Source organism: Anser cygnoides, chromosome 22 (genome assembly GCF_040182565.1).
Source record: "Anser cygnoides isolate HZ-2024a breed goose chromosome 22, Taihu_goose_T2T_genome, whole genome shotgun sequence".
Classification (NCBI taxonomy): domain Eukaryota; kingdom Metazoa; phylum Chordata; class Aves; order Anseriformes; family Anatidae; genus Anser; species Anser cygnoides.
The window spans coordinates 6,714,044-6,731,764 of record NC_089894.1 but is presented as its reverse complement, the minus strand read 5'-3'; the positions used below and the strand labels follow the sequence as shown (position 1 = coordinate 6,731,764).

General features: G+C 56.4%; 4 protein-coding genes across 5 annotated transcripts; 2 read left to right on the top strand and 2 right to left on the bottom strand.

The window, feature by feature from the left end:
• Positions 1-2,109: 2,109 nt before the first annotated feature.
• Positions 2,110-6,776, bottom strand: AARSD1 (alanyl-tRNA synthetase domain containing 1). The gene is made up of 12 exons (XM_066981819.1): positions 6,619-6,776; positions 6,419-6,541; positions 5,800-5,959; positions 5,279-5,336; positions 4,751-4,907; positions 4,541-4,657; positions 4,220-4,350; positions 3,976-4,042; positions 3,726-3,817; positions 3,077-3,131; positions 2,496-2,590; positions 2,110-2,335 (listed from the first exon to the last, which is right to left on the bottom strand). Exons 1-12 carry the CDS (start codon positions 6,655-6,657, stop codon positions 2,200-2,202), a joined length of 1,230 nt encoding a protein of 409 aa, XP_066837920.1. The 5' UTR covers positions 6,658-6,776; the 3' UTR covers positions 2,110-2,199.
• A 94-nt stretch (positions 6,777-6,870) lies between these two features.
• On the bottom strand, positions 6,871-9,550 carry PTGES3L (prostaglandin E synthase 3 like). 2 transcript variants are annotated; one of them, XM_066981831.1, is made up of 7 exons: positions 9,408-9,550; positions 8,442-8,555; positions 8,251-8,317; positions 7,844-7,942; positions 7,396-7,485; positions 7,249-7,302; positions 6,871-7,080 (listed from the first exon to the last, which is right to left on the bottom strand). In XM_066981831.1, exons 1-7 carry the CDS (start codon positions 9,413-9,415, stop codon positions 7,069-7,071), a joined length of 444 nt encoding a protein of 147 aa, XP_066837932.1. In that variant the 5' UTR covers positions 9,416-9,550; the 3' UTR covers positions 6,871-7,068. The 2 variants fall into 2 exon arrangements, with proteins under 2 accessions (XP_066837932.1, XP_066837931.1); XM_066981830.1 differs by having other exon boundaries at positions 8,442-8,558; positions 9,408-9,511.
• A 6-nt stretch (positions 9,551-9,556) lies between these two features.
• Positions 9,557-14,836, top strand: RUNDC1 (RUN domain containing 1). The gene is made up of 5 exons (XM_013200876.3): positions 9,557-9,965; positions 11,008-11,166; positions 11,439-11,637; positions 11,905-12,012; positions 13,038-14,836. The coding sequence occupies exons 1-5, from the start codon at positions 9,645-9,647 to the stop codon at positions 13,901-13,903; spliced, it is 1,653 nt and encodes a 550-aa protein (XP_013056330.3). The 5' UTR covers positions 9,557-9,644; the 3' UTR covers positions 13,904-14,836.
• Positions 14,837-14,905: 69 nt separating this feature from the next.
• Positions 14,906-17,333, top strand: RPL27 (ribosomal protein L27). The gene is made up of 5 exons (XM_048051843.2): positions 14,906-15,054; positions 15,155-15,237; positions 15,455-15,624; positions 16,232-16,342; positions 17,243-17,333. Exons 1-5 carry the CDS (start codon positions 14,952-14,954, stop codon positions 17,289-17,291), a joined length of 516 nt encoding a protein of 171 aa, XP_047907800.2. The 5' UTR covers positions 14,906-14,951; the 3' UTR covers positions 17,292-17,333.
• The last annotated feature ends 388 nt before the right edge of the window (positions 17,334-17,721 follow it).

Below are 17,721 nucleotides of genomic sequence, written 5' to 3'. Positions count from 1 at the left end.
GCTGGTGAGTTCAGCTGTCTCGTGGGCATTGGGACGGTGCAGGGACCCGCAGGGACCGGGAGGGGGCTGGAGGGAGGACGTCCCTCCTGGGGTGCTGCTCCTGTCCCTGAGAGGCGCGGGTGGAAGCACCAGGAACGGCAGCGCCGGGCTCCCCACGTCCTCCTGCAGCCCGAAATACACCGGCTGGGGAAAGGACAGCCCGGGAGCCCCTCGGAAGAGCGCGGAGCTGTCCTGGCCCACATCCAGCAGCGACGGGGCTCTGGGCAGGGAGGCAAAGCCGCTTTCGAGCTGTTTGCTCGGGGCTCCTGGGTGCGCCACGCGCGTGGCACCTCGCTGCTGCCGGCAGCCAGCACAGCCTCAGGACCGGCCGGGCTGTTTGGGGTCTGGGCTGTCTGGGGTCTGGGCTGTTTGGGGTCGAGCTGCCCCGGTGCAGCCCCACTCGGCTCTCCTGCATCCCCGACCCCCTGCCCCATTGGTATGGCTCCAGCACACGTACCCGCGGGGCTCGTGCGCATGATGGTGCAGGCTGGTGGCTCTCGGGGACACCACGGTGCACGCACAGGCTGCCTGCAGCCCCCGTGTCCCCGTGCGGCTCAGCCGGTGCCCGGTGCCGCGTGGTGGTGAAGCCCAAACCACAAATCACCCGAACCCCGCAATAAAACTCAGGGAGCGAGGGCTGCTGCTGCTGCTTGCCCTCCTCCTGCAGCAAAGCGTCCCAGCAGGAGCTGGTGGTCTGCACAGCCCTGACCCTTGGCCTGATCCTGCCGTGCACAAACAGCTCGGGAGCTGGCGGGGGGCTCTGCTCCGTGCAGCCAGGGGAGGAGATTGCAGGTGCTGAGGCTGCTGCCATCCCCTGCGCTCGTGGCAGATAAACGGTTTTAGGATGGAGGTTTCTCGTGTTTTATTTCCCTGATTATTATCAATATCTGGACTAAAGCTGTAGTGCTAGATCTAGGAAGGAAGGAGGGAAAAAAAACATTTTTCCTAAAAACCTATTCCCAACTCAGGCTTTTTCAGCGTGGCTCCGCAGCGCCCCTTTTGTTTCTGCAGCTGAGATTGCGGCAGCCTCAGGAACCTCCCTGGCAGAAAAGGGAAAGCGGAGAGGCAGTGGGGAGGAGTTATTAATCCAGGAGGTTTTGCATCGGTATAGCCTAGGAAACGCCCGGTGTGATGGGGTTGGATGTGGTTTTCTGTCTGCCTGCAGAACAAAGCGCCAGGCGGCGGTTCCATCTGCATTTAGTTCTCGCGTAGAGCCAGCACGTACGCGTTACCATGGCTCTGCCAGGCCTCCCACAAGCAGATGAACGTCCCTTTTTTAATAACGTGCTTGGTGCTAGTGCAGAAGAGCTTCAGGACTGCAGCGACGAAGCTGGTGCTACCTGAAGGCTGCTCCCAGCATGTCACAGCTGGGTCAGCAGCCGGCTGCTGTTTGGGGAAACACCGAGTCCGGAGGTCAGCAGCAGCCCGGGGCCCCAGCAGGGGCTTTGGCACGACCACCTTCAGCCCTCCAGCATCTGCAGAGACTTCTGAGTAGCCAGGAAAAAAAAGCCAGGTTCTTGTTTTTAAAGAAAGGGCTCATGGAGACTTGCTCACAGGCTCAGCACTGCATCGTGTCTTCTCTCCCAGTTCTCTCTGAGCAGTAAGCAGCCACAACTGGTGACCAGCTTAGTTTGGTCTTCTAAAAGGGATTCACTGATCTGAGCATCCCTCCAACTCCTGCCACGTTTCTCTCCTTCTCCCTACAAAGGCTCGGCATAAAAACTTGAATCATTTTTCTCCGTAGTTGCTTGAAAATACCATATTCAAACCCTCTGCTTCTTACCAGTATTCTGATTTTTTTTAAAAATGCATCCAGTTTATTGTGAATAAATAGGTTCACAAAGCAACTTGTACAAACTAAAAGCCATGATACACTGCAAGGCAGAGGGCCCTTCTCTTGGTTTGTAGGAAGCTTATAAAAGTGGTCATTATTAAACTCTTTAATTCCTTAAGTGTACCACTTGTCTGGGGAAATTAAAGAAACCTCGCAGCATCTAGTGTCAGAGAAAAACGGTGATGGCGGTTTCCCTCCCCCTGTCTTCCATGAGCATCTAATCAGTTCACAAGAGATGCATTTTTTTTTAAATGTCTTTATTTTCTGAAACAGAACTTGGTGGACATCATGCAAAGCATGGAAGACAGCTGTACTTTGAGAATTCTTTATGTTTCAGCTCTTTGGTGGCTGACGAATTCCTGGAGCAGAGCTTCCACTTCTCCTCGCCGACTCATTTTGGTCGCCTTGCCCTGAAAGCGGCCTCGCTTCCCCGCTCCTTTGCCTCCCAGCAGCTCTGCCACCCTGCAGTAACGATAGCACGTGCTGAAGGCCACTCACAGAGAAGAGGGTAGCCTGCCCTAACCTGCTCCAGGCAGCAAAGAAGGGTCCATAGTCTAATTACATTGCTCAGCTGCTTAGTCAGAATTCTTACTGATTTTAAAGAAATCATAGAACGTGGTACCTGGGACCTAAATTCTCAACTGCTTCAACAGGTCCAGCTAGAAGGAAGAGTCCTGCTTCTTTTTCATCTCCCACGGTCAGGAACAGCAGGGTTTCCTGTGGACAGAGAGACAGACCTTGCTCCAGAACAGCCACTGCCCTCCTTTTCCGGGAAGGGTACAGAGACACCAGCTACAGGTCCCCTTAAAGCATGTAAGCAAGTCGTGAGTTCATTACTGAGACCAAAACTCAATTTGAAATAAGAGGGAGAGAAGCTTTAGAATCTCCTGTACTGAATCCTATGTTGTGGGGGGCAGAACAGGTACTGGGGTATCCTTAACATGGCCAAGGAAGACCTGTATGGCTTTCCAGGGACAGGCTCTTCTACAGTGCTCGGAATTTTTGCTGCTGTATTTCTTGACCATTGGGGATCCCCCTGTGCACTATGGCTGCTGGGGACAATAACCTCGTGCAACTTTTGGAAGGAAAGAGATCTGTAGCTTGTGGCTGTGGCACAAACAGAAGCCTAGTCAGCCCCTGTCTGTGCTACAGACCTGAAGGAAAACGCCACTGGTGTCAGGTTAGGCTGCACTGATGACTCACCTCTGTCCCTATCTCGTTAGCGATGATGTTCATGAACTCAGAGTCACCCTCTTTCCTGCATGGATGGGTAAAAAGCCACTTCAGAGAGGAAGAAGAAAATCCACACCAGAAAACATCAATCACAAACCAAAGGCAGTGACAGTACCTAAGTTTAGCTTTTGTTAGCTTTCCATTTTGTTTAAGACTAAAATTTCCCACTGCCCTCAGAGAAGTTGAAAGAGCAGCCTATGATCGTGCCTGGGGTTTTGGTCTCTCGCTGTTAGGATGGAGACTATTTTTTTTTCCTATATATCTAAATCCTTTTTGTGCGTTTCTGTGGATATATTAAGAATTATTTAAGTGTTTAAGAAATTGAGCTCCTCAGTTTTATTTGAAAATACTGAGGGCAGAAAGAAATCAGACACAGTTATTTCCTAGCTATAAAATCAGAGGAGTTCAGTGACTGAATAACTTACACATTTCTTTCATTACACAACCTTCCAGTAGGCCCAGTCAGTTTAATATTTTGTTCACCTTGTTTATATTCATCCATGAGCAATGTTTGACTTTTAAACAATAGTCATAAGCTTGAGTAGGTGTCAGAGAGATGCAGCTGTCAGAAATCATATAATATCGTGGCTTCCTACCCCTTTCCCTGAACTCCCCATACCTGTGTAACACAAACAGCTGACTCTGAACAGGTTTGCTCTTGAAGTCCCGCGCTATCAAAACAGCAATGTCTCTAAGCAGGTTCAAGTTATTCTGAAAGAAAAGTGAATGGATAAGATGGATAAGGCAGAGTGAACACCAAGCTTTGTTCCCAGAGATGGAGCAGTTTTGATAAAAACGGATGCCTAAACTTCAGTAGCTTGGGCCTGCGGGGAGCAGACACAGTGTGCTTTTCTCAGCCATCCTCATACCTTCTGAAGCAGCTTCACTGAACTCTGCAACCTCTTCACGGCCTCAACGTGCTCACCGGGTCCGTTTCTGAAATAAAAAGGAGAACCTTAATTGATACTTAGAAGGATGAAGAAAAGATTTATTAAGGGAGCAAAAGCAGATAGCGTATCACAAACAACACCATGCAGATGCACCCTAAGGCTTATGTTATATTTGTCAGAAGGAACAATAAAGATGAAAGAACCAAAGTGCAAGGGGTATTACTTGAGCAGTGAGGTTAGAGCCTTCTCAGTGTTGTGACTTTGTTCAATTGACTTCAGAACTCGGTTCCCTGCCAGGAAAACCAAGTTGGTTTTGTTCTTTTTCCCTTTTTCTGTGCCAAGGAGTTTAATAACCTTGAAAAGAAAAACACTCCGGTCAGAAAAGGAGAACGGTATTTTGCTCTTACCCTTACAGGTGGTCAGCCCCACCCCTTTACCACTAGGACAATTTCCAGCACACCCTGGATCTCCAGGACTTTTGTTGTGCTCAGTCTGAACGTGTGAAGCAAGGCTCCTGAAGGTAACCGAGCTGCAGCCCCCCTACCTGCAAGTCGCTCAGGTTGGAGACGTGAGTCCCGCAGCACATGTTGGAGTCTACGCCTTCGATGTTTATAACTCGCACTGGCCCTGTGTGGTCATCCGGTAAGCCACGGCTTCTCACCTAGCAAAGGGGGAGAACAGCCAAGGAGGCGACACGCATGCCACAACCGCTTCGGTCCCACGGATAGCGTCAGCTCTCTACCCCATCGCTCACTGTTTCAACTTCGGGGTCATCCGCAGCCAGCTCCCGCACTGTCACGGGCACCCTCTCCCGGATCTTCTCATTCACGCTCCTCTCCAGGGCTTCTATTTGCTCCGCCGTCACGCAGGGGGTGTCCAGCTCGATGACACTTCGCTGACGGCCCAGCTCCCTGCACGGATGAGGAATATCAGCCGCTGTGGAGAAGAGCAGCTGGAAGATCCCCCTGCGCAGCACCAAGTGCCATCCAACACTAGCTGCTGGGAACGTGGTGACTGAAACAAACCGCACCTCCCTCCTCTCCCTGCTGGTTACAGAGCATCAGAAGCACACCATGCATTCGGAACACGACAAGACAAAACAAATACTTTGTACAGCTCGTCTCCAGCCCAGTCAATTCTCCCAGGCCCTCTGTGGTCAAATGAAATATCCAAGAGCAAAACTGCTTTCGAATTATCAGCGTTCACCTCCTCACGGCCCAGCACAGTGGCATACGCCAAACCAGGTAAGACTGAGGTTAAAAGGAGCCTTTTTCCTGCTCACCATGAAGTCGTTTTGAATCCGAACATCAGGTCTGCAATGGCAGTGATGAGGTGCTGTCCTGGAAGAGATGTGCAAGCAACGGCTTTGAATTTTGGACACGGAAAAGAGAATTCTCTGCCAAAGTGTATTTTTTCTGCTGACGTTTCCATGACATTTGGGAACCATCCCAGGCACATGCCTGGAGGTGCGGGGCTGGTGCTCGTGGTTGGAAACAGACGGAGGAGGCGGCTGCTGCCTCGCGGCCCGGGGGAACCCAAGGGCAACACGGCGTGCTCAGAGCACTCCCCAGCGGTTTGATCGTTTGCTTCCAGCCCTGCCCGCAGCCGGTTTACAAACCACGGAGGGCTTCCCCTCCCAGGCAGCCCTGGGGACAGCCGGTGGGCACAGCGCTGTCGGGTCAGCCTTCCCCCTCCCCAAATCAGGGGAGACAAACCGGGCACTGACCCCCACCTCGGCCCAGACCGTGTGGCTCTGCCCACCACCCCTGCGGCTCGGTGCTGCCGGTGGTAACGGGCCCGGACCTGAGTGCTGCTGCATGTGGTCGAAGCGACGCTCCCAGTCCAGCGACAGCAGCACGGCGGCGCCCGGCTCCAGTGCCGTCTGCACGAAGTGAACGGCCTCGGGGCCCCGGCGGGTGACACGCAGCACCGGCACGTCGCCGATGAGCCCGCGGTCGTCGGGCTGTGGGAGATGGGGGTCAGTGGCTGGGCCTGGGTCCCGGTCCCGGTGCAGGGTCCTGCTTCAGGGTCCCGGGTCCTGGTCCCAGGCCCTGGTTCAGGGTCCCAGTCCCAGGTCCCAGTCCTGGGTCCCTGTCCCTGTTCAGCGTCCCAGTCCAGGATACTGGTCCCGGTGCAGGGTCCTGATTCAGGGTCCCAGTCCTGGGTCGCAGTCCAGGGTCCCAGTCCCGGGTCCCGGTTCCTGGTTCAGGGTCCCAGTCCTGGGTTCAGCACCCAGTCCAGGATCGCAGTCCCGGTTCAGGGTCCCGGACCAGGGTCCCAGTCCAGGATCCCCGTTCAGGGTCCCGGGTCCCTGTCCCAGTTCAGCGTCCCAGTCCCGGATCCCGGTCCCGGTGCAGTGTCCCAGCTCCCAGTCACAGATCCCGGTTCCCGGTCCCAGATCCTGTCCCCAGCCCTTCCGTACCTGCCCGCCGCCCTCGGGGAAGAGGATGGTGTCCTCCAGCACCACCTGGAAGCCCCGCACCGGCTCCCCGCCGCCCTCGGGCCGCAGCTCCGCCGCCTGGCACGACACCACCCTGGTGGTGAACTGCAACACAGAGACGGCGGGGCCGTGAGAGACCGGACCGGGCCTTACCGGGCCATAACCGCCGGCCCTGCCACTACCTGCCGGGCCCAGCTGTCCCGCTGGCACTGGAACACCATGGTGGCGGCGGAACCGAACAGGCCCAGCGGCGGGCAACGGCGAGCAGCGAGGGACACGGGGCTGCGGGGCCCTGCCCCCCTCCCTGGAGGCCCCACCTCCTCCCGGTACGCCCCGCCCCCCTCTCGGTACGCCCCACCCCCTCCCGGTACGCCCCACCCCCCTCCTCCCGCGCCCCCCGGACCTCCCCCGGACAGCGGACACGGGCGCAGGGCGGCGGCTGCTGGCGTTTATTGCCCCCGCCGGTAACCGGCGCTGGGAGACCTAGGAAGACCTAGGAAGCGGCAGCGTTCCCGGAGGAGGCTCCGTTCTCCTTCCTTCTCGAGTCCTGCCCGCCTCCCGGTTCGGCGGTGTTTGCTGCCGGTGCACCGGGAGAGCCTCGCGGTGGCGGCGGTGGCCAACGGGAGGTGGCTTCAGAGGTCGTCCTGCGGAGAGGGACAAGGAGCGAGGTGGGATGGGGCCGGTAGCAACCGTCCAGTGCTGCCCGGGAGCATCCCTGCAGCGTGTTCCAGCCCCGGGGATGGCAATCGGGGCGAGCGGAGCACCAGAGGCTCCTGCAGCGCCTGGGGAAGGCAGCTCGGGGCTCTACTCACGTCCAGGTCATCCATGGTCGGGGCAGGGCCCTTGTCCGTGACCTTCTGCAGGAGCTGGATGGGGAACAAAGATCCGTCATGGGAACTCTGCGTGCCCGGCTTCACCCTGCCTCCCCGAGCACCCAGCCCGCGCTTTGCCTGGCTCACCTCGGCGTACTCCTCCACCATGGCCCTCTCCACCTCCTCGTCCCCTTCCCAGTCCCGCCAGTTGTCGAAGTCGACGGAGAGCCAAGCTGGCTGTGGGCAGAGAGAGCAGACCTTGAGGGAGGGAGCAGCGCAGAGGGGACCTGGTGGCCCTGACCTCGCACGGAGCGAGTACTGTGCTCCCAAACAGCACGAGGGCTGGGTAGGCATGGGAGAATGTCCCTGAGTCTGCAAGGACCGATCCTGACCCTGCCCACGTTGAGGGACAGGGATGCCAGAGGGCAGAGGTGGGCTGGCAGGCACCGGGAAGCATTCCTGGCTCCGGCTCTTGGGGGCTCTGTGTTGGGGTGCCCCAGGGTGTCCATCCTGGGGGCAGGCAGAACCCAGGAAGCCAGCATACTGGAGACTGACAGCCCCCCGGGCTCTCTTTACTGCAGGATGCCATACACACCTTGATGTTCTCCTTAGTGATACGGGGCCATGCCACTTTCTCTTTCCACTTCCTTATGAAGCACGTGATGGAGCGATCAGAGCGCTTATCCTGTGAGTCCTGCCAAGAGATGGGGATGCCTCACCTCAGTGCCTGCCAGACTCCTCTCTATTCCACTGCGGATACACGCTCAGCCACTCCCAGGCTGTGGGACACAGCACCGTGGAAGAGGGCTGTTTGTGGCCCAGCACCGTGCTGCTAGGGACAGACCCAAGCTCAGGGCTCCCAGGCTCGTGCTTGCTCCACTCAAGCTCTCAGGAAACAGGCCGGACTCAACTCAAAGCAGTGCTGCTCGTGGCATCACAGGCCGTGTTTAATTCTAAGCCTGCCACAGGCTGTCAGGGAACAGTTTGCTGGGGAGGTCTCACCTTGGAGTTCACCCTGCCGTACAGGTTGATCTCATTGTAGAACTCCACTCCATCTGCGTTTTTGCAGCTGCCAAAACACAAACACTTGTTTTAGGACGGGGCTGAGGCCACGTACCACAAGCTCTTACAGGGTCCTCCCTGTCCCCCCAGACCTCCCCGATGCAGGGGCTCACGAAGCAGCAGCAGCTCACCTGAACACCACTCGGTGATCCTCGATGACGACTTTAACGTCTCTGCTGTCCTCCACGCAGAACTCCAGGAAGACGTACCGCGGGCGGTCGTACCACAGCGTCTTTGCGTGTTGCCTGTTAAAACACAAGCGCAGCGGGCATTTCCGCGATGCCTTTGGCCTAACAGCACCGGGCCGGGACCGTGCGTGAGGTGCGGGACAGGGATTTGGGGCTGGGCCGTGTTTGTCCCAGTGAATGCCATCAGGGTCTGCGCTGCGGGGCCGGTTATCACAGAATCATAGAATCATCTAGGTTGGAAGAGACCTCCAAGATCACCCAGTCCAACCCCTGACCTACCACTACCAAGTCCTCCGCTAAACCATATCGCTGAGCTCTACATCTAAACGTCTTTTAAAGACCTCCAGGGATGGTGACTCGACCACTTCCCTGGGCAGCCCATTCCAACGCCTAACAACCTTTTCTCTTCCTAATATCCAACCTAAACCTCCCCTGCAGCAACTTTAGCCCATTCCCCCTCGTCCTGTCACCAGGCACGTGGAAGAACAGACCAACCCCACCTCGCTACAGCCTCCTTTAAGGTACCTGTAGAGTGCGATAAGGTCGCCCCCGAGCCTGCTCTTCCCCAGGCTGAACGACCCCAGCTCCCTCAGCCGCCCCTCGTAAGCCCTGTTCTCCAGACCCCTCACCAGCTTCGTTGCCCTCCTCTGGACTCGCTCGATGTCCTTTTTAGTGGTGAGGGGCCCAAAACGAGCACGCTCCTTATTCAGCGGCTACCCCCGCGCGCTTCCCAAACACACAGAGAGCCCCGGCAAACCACGGGTCCCCCCGGTACCGGGCCGGGACGTCCCCAGTCCCGAACCCCCCTACCCCAGACCCCTCTCAGGGCGCTCCCCGTGCCCAGCGGGGGTGTCCGCCCCCTCCCCCGGTTCTCTCCGCGGCTCCGTTCCGTGCCCGGGCCGCGCTCACCTCGCCATGTCCGAGCCGGGCCCCGCCCCGAGCTATTCCGGGACCCGGTGAGGCCGGGAGCGGGGACGGGGGGGGGGGGGCCCGGCGGTCGGCTCGGTGCCCCGGGGCCCCGCCGAGCCGCCAGGGGGCGCTGTGGCGGCTCGGGGCCCGGTGGCTCCGGTGCCGCGCAGGCCCCGAGCACCGGGGGCCGAGGGCACAAAATGGCGGCGGCCGGGGCGCCGCGCAGGTAGCGCCGCCATGGAGGCGGAGGGCGGCCCGGGGGGGCCGGGGGAGCGCTGGGCGCCGGTGGGCGCCGTGACGGCGGAGGAGGAGGAGGAAGAGGAGGAAGAAGAGGAGGCGGCGGGGTCGCCGCGGTCGGTGCCCCGGTTGCGGGCGGAACGGCGCCGGTTGCACGGGGCGCTGCTGGCGCTGGCCTCGCACTTCGCGCAGGTGCAATTCCGGCTTCGGCAGGTGGCGAGGGCCGGGCCCGGCGAGCAGCAGCGCCTGATCCGAGACCTCGAGGACTTCGCCTTCCGCGGCTGCCCCGCGCCCCTCGCCCACGGCCTCGGGGACGGCCCGGTGAGCGCGGGGCGAGGCGGGGGAGCGAGCGCCGGGAAAGGTGCCGAGGGAACCGGTCCCGGAGCGCGGTGACAGGACGGGGGGTGGTGGCTTTAACTGAAGGGAGCGGATTTGGGTTAGGTATAAGGAAGAAATTCCGTAAATTCCTCAAAAGGGGCATGGTTTAGTGGGTGGCGTTGGTATTAGGGCGATGGTTGGACCGGATGATCTTGGAGGGCTTTTCCAACCCTAATGATTGTAAAATTCTTAATTACGAGGGCAGCGGGCACGGGCGCAAGCTGTCTGGAGAAGCTTTGGGTGCCTCTTCCCGGCAGGGCTCAAGGCCAGGTTGGACGTGGCTTTGGGCAACCCGATCTAGTGGGAGGCGTCGTGCCCGCGGCAGGGGGGGTGGAACGAGAAGAGCTTCACGATCCCTTCCACCCCAAATGGTTCTGTGATTCAGATTAAAATCCAGTTAGCTGCAGCTGTGCACCTGCCCGCCGCTGGCTGAGGTGAGCGGCTGTCGTGGCTGCCCAGCACGGCTCTGCCCGGAGGCAGCGCGCCACTCCCAGGGCGCGGCAGGCTCCAGGTAGAGAGCGAGCAGGCAGGCGGGTCTGCGGGCAGCTCGGTCGCAGGAGCGTGCAGGTTCCTCCCGCACTGAAGCCGGCTTGCTGGGACGGCCCTCAAAACACCCAGCTCGGTGTGTTAACTGCTCAGCGCTGAGACACGGCGAAAACTCAGCTCGGTACGATGCTGAGATACGGCAGCGTCTTGGAGGATCTTTGATGCCCAAACGTTATGTGGGTGCTTGGAACAGCGTGTCCTGTGTTCCAGCCCTGCGCGATGGGGCTTGGCTGTGGGAGGTTTGAAGAGACTCTTGCTGTGTCAGATGAACTGATGTGACACTCTTCTTGATGTGCGCACACACCTTTTTGTTGAAATGGCTTGTAGTGTTCAGTAGTTAATTGCATGAACCGAAGGAAATTCTTCTTATGCCATGATCCTGTTCTCTGTTGACAATGACAGTAAATGTTTAATTTTGTTTACTGGTGACTTTTTTCAGAGTGAACAGGAGAAGCAGGAGCGAATTGAGGTCCAGAAGGAAAAGCAGAGAGAGCTGATCTTGCAGCTTAAGACACAGCTGGATGACCTGGAGACGTTTGCTTACCAAGAGGGCAGCTATGACTCTCTGCCACAGTCTGTGGTTATGGAAAGACAACGGGTAAGGCTCTTGAAGTCATTCTGCATGTGCTTTTTGATTAGGATTTGTGAGCCTCTTACGGACTGGCCAAATCCTTCGTTCTGTATTTCTCACTGGCAGCTGTAATACAGTATTAATAGTTAGTCTGCATGCGTAAATGTGATCCTGTCATCTCTTGTAATTTTCAACGTATAACAAAGGAGCCTGTTGCCAAGGTAGTGAATGGAGTATTTTGGAGCTTGTGGGCAGCTGCGTCGCACGGTGAGATCATGCTACTGATTGGTGTTTCGTAGATGATTATAGATGAGCTGATAAAGAAGCTGGACATGGACTTGAGTGCAGACATTGCAACGCTCTCTCCAGAGGAATTGCGACAGCGTGTGGATGCTGCCATAGCACAGATTGTTAATCCAGCCAGGGTGAAGGAACAGCTGGTGGAACAACTGAAGACGCAAATAAGGGACCTTGAAATGTTCATCAACTTCATTCAGGGTCAGTGCTCAGTTTTTAGATGAGCAGATTGTATTGTTTTGTAATTCCCTGACATAGTTATGAGGAGGAAGGCCACAGATGTCAGAGGATGGATGTAGGGATGGTGCCTGGGTCATGGGGAAGTACAGATCTCTCTGAGCTGGTGGTGGGGAGAATGAGACTGACAAGGAAGGTGCAAGGAGGTCTAAGGGAATATTGACCTCAGTACTTGGGATACGCAGTTTAAACTCACAACTGTAAAGTAATAGTGTGAAACTCTTCTTCTAGATGAAGTCGGAAGCTCGGGTAAGGCAGAAGATGGACACTGTGAGTGTGCAGGTAGACAAGATGGTGGTGGCTCCTGTAAACCAAATACCCGGTCTTCTGGAAACAGAGGTAGGCACTGCTTGGCTTGGAGCTTCTATTCCTGCTCTAGCTCATTTGAGGTTCATTGGGCACAAACCAGCATCCAGTCACGTTAGCTTGTGTTTTTTTTTTTTTTTTTCCCTGGCTGTTGGCTTCGATTCTTTACTAATCCCACTGAGAGAAGGCCTGTGTCCAGTTTCTTTGCCCTTCTTAAGCGAAATCATGAGAGCAGTTGCAGAGCTGGAACGTGTGGCAGAGAGGAGTGGGACTGGTCCTCAACTGATGTCAGGAATAGAGGGGTTCTGATACTTAGCACGAAGTGCAGAAAGATTGAGCAGCCTTGTCTTGTACACGTGGCTGGACTGCTCTTTGAGTTAATAGTTCTGTGAGCAGGTACCATGGGCTGAATGGATCCAGTGTTCTTTATAATTTTAGACTTGTCTACTTATATGAATTTGTTGGAGCTAGAAAAATGTACTAGAGGAAATAGAATCCCTTTACCTTTTGTGATTTTAAGTATCTGCCACTTGGAGAGATGGAATACTGATCTGGATGGGTTTTGGGTCTTACCTAGTGTGGCTACTCTTAGAAATTGAATTTAATAATGGTGCCAGGAGTAAGCATATGTTCAGCTGCTGAGACCAGAAGCTTCATGAAAGTAGCCAGTGATCTCCTTAGCAAAGGGTCTAGTATCTTAAACTACCCATTTGATATTATAGTGTCTACAGACTGATCACTATCTTGTCTTTGGTTGTATTGCCCACCAGAAAAAGCTGCTGTAGGATTTCTTCTCCGTATGTGATTTAAGACATCTCTGATTGTTGAGAATGGGCCGTTGAAAAGTTTGCTTTTTCTGGTTGGGTTCAGCGTTTTGCAACTAGAAAAAATACCATCAGTCCTACTGACAGCAGCTCCCAAGGAAAGTCTCTGGCGGAGGAGGAGCAGATGTGTACTCTCACTGTGTGTATGACAGAGCAGAGACGTTGGTCTGCTCAGCAATGAAGGTCTCACTCCTTAATGAGAGTATTTTTTTCCTCTCTTTCTAACCTGATCAGTGAACCCAGAAGATGCCAGAAAGATGCGAGAAACGGGCCTGCACCTCATGCGTCGCATGCTTGCTGTGCTGCAGATATTTGCTGTTAGTCAGTTTGGTTGTGCTGCTGGTCAGATTCCTCGTACCCTCTGGCAGAAGGACCAAGCCAACAAGGACTATTCCCCCTTAATTAAGAAACTGGAGCTGTCAGTAGACCGGGTGAGGCAGCTAGCAGTGAAACACCAGCAGGAAGACCATGTTATCAGCTCCTCCGATCTGCAGGACATTCCCTTAGGAGGGAGAGATGAGCTGACTCTGGCTGTGCGGAAGGAGCTGACCATTGCTTTACGAGACCTGATGGCTCACGGGCTCTACGCCTCTTCTCAAGGGATGAGCCTGGTGTTGGCACCCATCGCGTGCTTGATTCCTGCGTTCACCTCCTCACCGCAGACAATGCATCCCTGGGAACTCTTTGTGAAGTATTACAACACTAAGAACGGACAAGCCTTTGTGGAGTCTCCAGCTCGCAAGCTCTCCCAGTCCTTTGCCTTGCCTGTGACAGGAGGAGTCGCCATCACCCCGAAACAGAGCCTGCTGACGGCGATACACACTGTCCTCACTGAGCATGACCCCTTCAAGCGCAGTGCGGACTCTGAACTGAAAGCTCTGGTGTGTATGGCGCTAAATGAGCAGCGCCTGGTCTCCTGGGTAAATCTGATCTGCAAATCCGGAGCTCTGGTACAATCTCACTACCAGCCATGGAGCTACATGGCAAACACAGGCTTTGAGAGTGCACTCAACATCCTCAGTCGCCTGAGCAACTTGAAGTTCAACCTCCCAGTTGACCTGGCCGTCCGGCAGCTGAAAAACATCAAAGACGCTTTTTGATGTATTTTTATTGTAGATCATCCACTTTCCACAAGTAGGCAGCTGTTGGGCTCCAGAAGCCTGGCTTTTTTTTTTTTTTTTTAAGACCAAATTTGGCTCTTTGAAATTTATATTTGCTTTTAGGGAAATCTTATGGTGTCCTGATGCTGGAGGTTGGGTGCAGTACAGCACCCCACCCTGCCCTCACGCGGTTCTGAAGAGCAAAACTGGCGAGCGGATGCTACTGCACGTGCTACGCCAGATGCTGGCTGGGCGCAGTAGAAGCCTGAGCACGGAGCCTGTATGTGGGACAAGTCCCTTACAGGAGGCCGCAGCTGAGCTCCTGTGCTGTGTCTGCATGGTTATTTCTCAAAATCTGTGATCTAAGCGGTGCCACAGCGAGCCACCTCCGCCAGGAAGAGCGGGCAGTATGGCAGCAGGACTTCAGCTGCTTACTTTGCAGCTGCTCGGTGGTGTGCGATTTGCTTTCCCCAGTGCAAATGCCCAAGAAAACTGGGGACAAATCCTGCTGAGGCACCGGGCCCCTGCGTCTCCTGCGCTGGTGGCTCCGAAACCCAGAGCACCAGCGATGTTCGTCACGCTGCTGGGTGTGGGGCTGGCGTTCAGGTCTCTTTGTGCGGAAATCCCAAAACTCCTTTTTCGAAGCTTTTTGTGTGGAGCCCGCAGCGCCAGCGGTGTGGTGCTCCCTAGCGGCTGCGTTAATCGCTTTAGCAAGCCTGCGCGTGGGGAAAATATGTTTCCAGCTACTCCGTTTTAATTTGTGTCGGTTCCTAGCCTTCGTGCCGCGAGCGCGCTAGCTCCCTTTGTGATATTTATAATCAGAGTTTAATTTATCTATCTGTAACTCCTGGGGGAAGGAAGACTGTGCTTGGTGTAACGGCAGCACCTCTGGGCGCGGGCTGCGACCGGTTCTGAAATGAAATCGTGAGCAAATTGTGGCTGCCTTCTTGTCTGCCTCGCGCCGCCGCCACCGGGGGCACCGGGGGGAGGCCCGAGGCCTGCAGCGGGCCCCGGCCCGTTGCCTGGCAACCGCGGCGCCGCTCTGCGCATGCGCGACCCCGCGTCGTGGATCCCTGAAACGGAAGTGACGCAAGGTGAAAGGGCGCCCGGCTTCCTTTTCCGGTGTGGGCGCCATCGCAGCGGCTGTGTCGGTGAGTGGGGGCTGGCGTCGCTATCCGCGGCCATCCGCCGCCATCGCGGGGCCGGGGGCGGCCGGGGCCCGCCGCTGAGCGCCGCGTGCTGTGTCCGCAGAGATGGGCAAGTTTATGAAGCCGGGGAAGGTGGTGCTGGTGCTCGCCGGCCGCTACTCGGGACGCAAGGCCGTCATCGTGAAGGTGAGCGCGGGGCCGTCCTGCGGGGGGCCTGCGGGGCCGCCCCCGCTCCTGGCTCGGTCCCGGACCCCCACCCCCGGCCGGTTCTGGGCAGCGGCTGAGAGCCCCGCGGCGCTGCCGCCCTTCCCGGTGTCGGTGCCTTTGGGGGGGCTCCTTTCCCGGCTCCCCGAGGGGGCTGGCGCTCGGCGGGGCCCATCGCGGGGCGGGCGGTGTGTTTCAGAACATCGACGACGGCACGTCCGACCGGCCCTACAGCCACGCCTTGGTGGCGGGCATCGACCGCTACCCGCGGAAGGTGACGGCGGCGATGGGCAAGAAGAAGATAGCGAAGAGGTCCAAGATCAAGTCGTTCGTGAAGGTTTACAACTACAACCACCTGATGCCCACCCGGTGAGCGCGGTGATTTCGGCGGGACTGGGGGCTGGTGGGTGGCAGGAGCAGCGCTGTGTGCTCTCAGCGCCCGCAGCTCTCGTGTGTTCTCTCTGCGGAGTGCCGGGGGGCGTTGAGGTTCTGGATCGCGTGGTTGAACGGGTGCGAGGCACGCGCTCTGCAAAAACAACTCGGGAGGTTGTAAAGCTGATGTGAGAGAGCAGCGAACTGCTGGCATCCCCAGCTGGCTCTTCGCTCCAGCCACATTCAGCTTCAGCTGATACTGGGATGTCAGTGGAAGAGCCCTTACAGCAATTGGGAGGGTGTGGTTGTGACAGTTGTTTTGGCACAGTACTGGTTTTCCTGTCCAGTTGCAGCTGCTGCATGCAAAGTGCTGGACAGAGGTGCTCGTCTGCTGCCACAAATGTACCTCTTTGATTTGTGTACTGAATTAAATGTCTCTGGATGTTTTAGTGGTGGTTTGACTACCAGAACTAAACTGATTTAAGTGCTCGAGCTCTTTAACATGGCCCTAACTCACGCGTTTGAGGGGTCTGGTTTGTTACTGTCTTTTCACCCTTCGTGGCCATCCGGTGGCTGTCTCACACCGCGCTGCTCTCTTGTCCAGGTATTCCGTTGACATTCCCCTGGACAAAACCATTGTCAACAAGGACGTGTTCAGGGACCCCGCTCTGAAACGCAAGGCAAGGCGTGAAGCCAAGGTGAAGTTTGAGGAGAGGTGAGTTGGAAGCTCTTCGTGGCGCCGGCCCTTGTTGGAGGACTTGGTGCAGTTGTGCCCCAGCCCTGCTGGAGCCCCAGGTTGGACACTTCTGCTCCAACTCCCTCGAGCGTGTTTCTGGAGCGGATTACTTCCCTCCTGGCGTGCTTGTTCACCCAACGAGTTCAGCCTCATGGACTGAGAGACTGCGTTTCGCTGAGAGCAGGAGTGGCTTAGGAGCAGCGCTCAGCTGATGTTGGCACTTACCTTGCTGCTGCTGCTCTGCGCCAGCGCAGGTGGGGCTGTTCCCGTGCCGTACGATGATCTCTCGGTGTCTTAGTGCCTCGTGTCCCATGGGATGCGTGTCACCAGGCTCAACGTGGCAGGGCAGCGCTGACGCTTTGCCCCCAACCCTTTCACGTCAACAATCCTCGGTTTCAGCGCTCGCTTCGGAAGCTCCTTCCTTCAGAAACTCTCCTGGGCAGGGCGTCCTGCCGCCAGCCCGGGAGCTGGCTGTTTTAAAACACGTGCGCGGTGCCTGCCCCCTCCGCCAGTGCCTGCAGGCTGTGCTCTGTGCGCAGCCCCCGCCGGGCGCGTTCCAGATAAATCCAAATCAAGCGTCTGGTGGAGATGCCCCGCGCTGCTCTCCCGCTCCTTGCTGTGAAAGCTGCTGCGGTGGGGGTGTCCTTTATAAAATGATTTAATGAGGGGAAAGCCGCAGGCTGTCACTTCCCTGGGGCCTTCAGCTTTTTAGGGAAGGTTCAGTTGGCAAAGTGGGGTGAAGAGGGCGGGTGAATTAACTTGTGGGTGAGGGGCACGCAGTGTTTTGCCTGAGAAGGAGGACACGGATGGATCGGGTGCGTGTTCGGTGCTGTCTCTACAGGAGCAGTCTCTCTAACAGTTGTGTTCTTCCTCTTTCAGGTACAAGACGGGCAAGAACAAGTGGTTCTTCCAGAAGCTACGATTCTAACCTTGTAACAAGGCGGCGTCAATAAACGTTTATTAAAAACCATTTTGTTTTGTTGTATAAAACAGCCGTGCCAGGCCCCTTTCCCTGCGGTGCAGGGTTGCTTTGTGTTTCCATAAAAGTGCTGGGAAAGCAATCGCAGTCCAGGCGCACTTCTGAGACCTCGGGAGCGTTTCAGGATCTGAAGTAGGGGTGTTCTCAGTACGAAACAACCTTTTCCCCTCTTTTCTGTTCTTGAAGCAGGATTTATGTTCTGTTCCTGCCACTATTGAAATGTCTCACCCCCCAAAACTCAGCTAGGCCCTGAGAGCTTGGATTCTCTCTTCGCAGGTGGGAGAGGGGAGAGGAGTGGTTTAATTCCAGCTGCCTTCTTTTGTCTGTGGTTCCCTGGCTGAGAATTGAGCGCCTGGACACGAGGCCGCTCCATTTTCTG

Excerpts from the sequence above, each read along its gene's own strand:
- AARSD1 (XM_066981819.1), bottom strand. The coding sequence starts at position 6,657 with ATGGTGTTCCAGTGCCAGCGGGACAGCTGGGCCCGGCAG. Across the intron at positions 5,337-5,799 it reads CCACATGCAGCAGCACTCAG|GACAGCACCTCATCACTGCC; the intron begins GTCCGGGCCCGT and ends CATCTCTTCCAG. Across the intron at positions 3,818-3,975 it reads CAGTGAAGCTGCTTCAGAAG|AATAACTTGAACCTGCTTAG; the intron begins GTATGAGGATGG and ends CTTTTCTTTCAG.
- PTGES3L (XM_066981830.1), bottom strand. Across the intron at positions 8,318-8,441 it reads GATCACCGAGTGGTGTTCAG|CTGCAAAAACGCAGATGGAG; the intron begins GTGAGCTGCTGC and ends GTGTTTTGGCAG. Across the intron at positions 7,943-8,250 it reads ACGGCAGGGTGAACTCCAAG|GACTCACAGGATAAGCGCTC; the intron begins GTGAGACCTCCC and ends ATCTCTTGGCAG.
- RUNDC1 (XM_013200876.3), top strand. The coding sequence starts at position 9,645 with ATGGAGGCGGAGGGCGGCCCGGGGGGGCCGGGGGAGCGCTGGGCGCCG. Across the intron at positions 11,167-11,438 it reads TGGTTATGGAAAGACAACGG|ATGATTATAGATGAGCTGAT; the intron begins GTAAGGCTCTTG and ends GGTGTTTCGTAG. Across the intron at positions 11,638-11,904 it reads GTTCATCAACTTCATTCAGG|ATGAAGTCGGAAGCTCGGGT; the intron begins GTCAGTGCTCAG and ends CTCTTCTTCTAG.
- RPL27 (XM_048051843.2), top strand. The coding sequence starts at position 14,952 with ATGCGCGACCCCGCGTCGTGGATCCCTGAAACGGAAGTGACGCAAGGT. Across the intron at positions 15,238-15,454 it reads GCAAGGCCGTCATCGTGAAG|AACATCGACGACGGCACGTC; the intron begins GTGAGCGCGGGG and ends GGTGTGTTTCAG. Across the intron at positions 15,625-16,231 it reads AACCACCTGATGCCCACCCG|GTATTCCGTTGACATTCCCC; the intron begins GTGAGCGCGGTG and ends TCTCTTGTCCAG.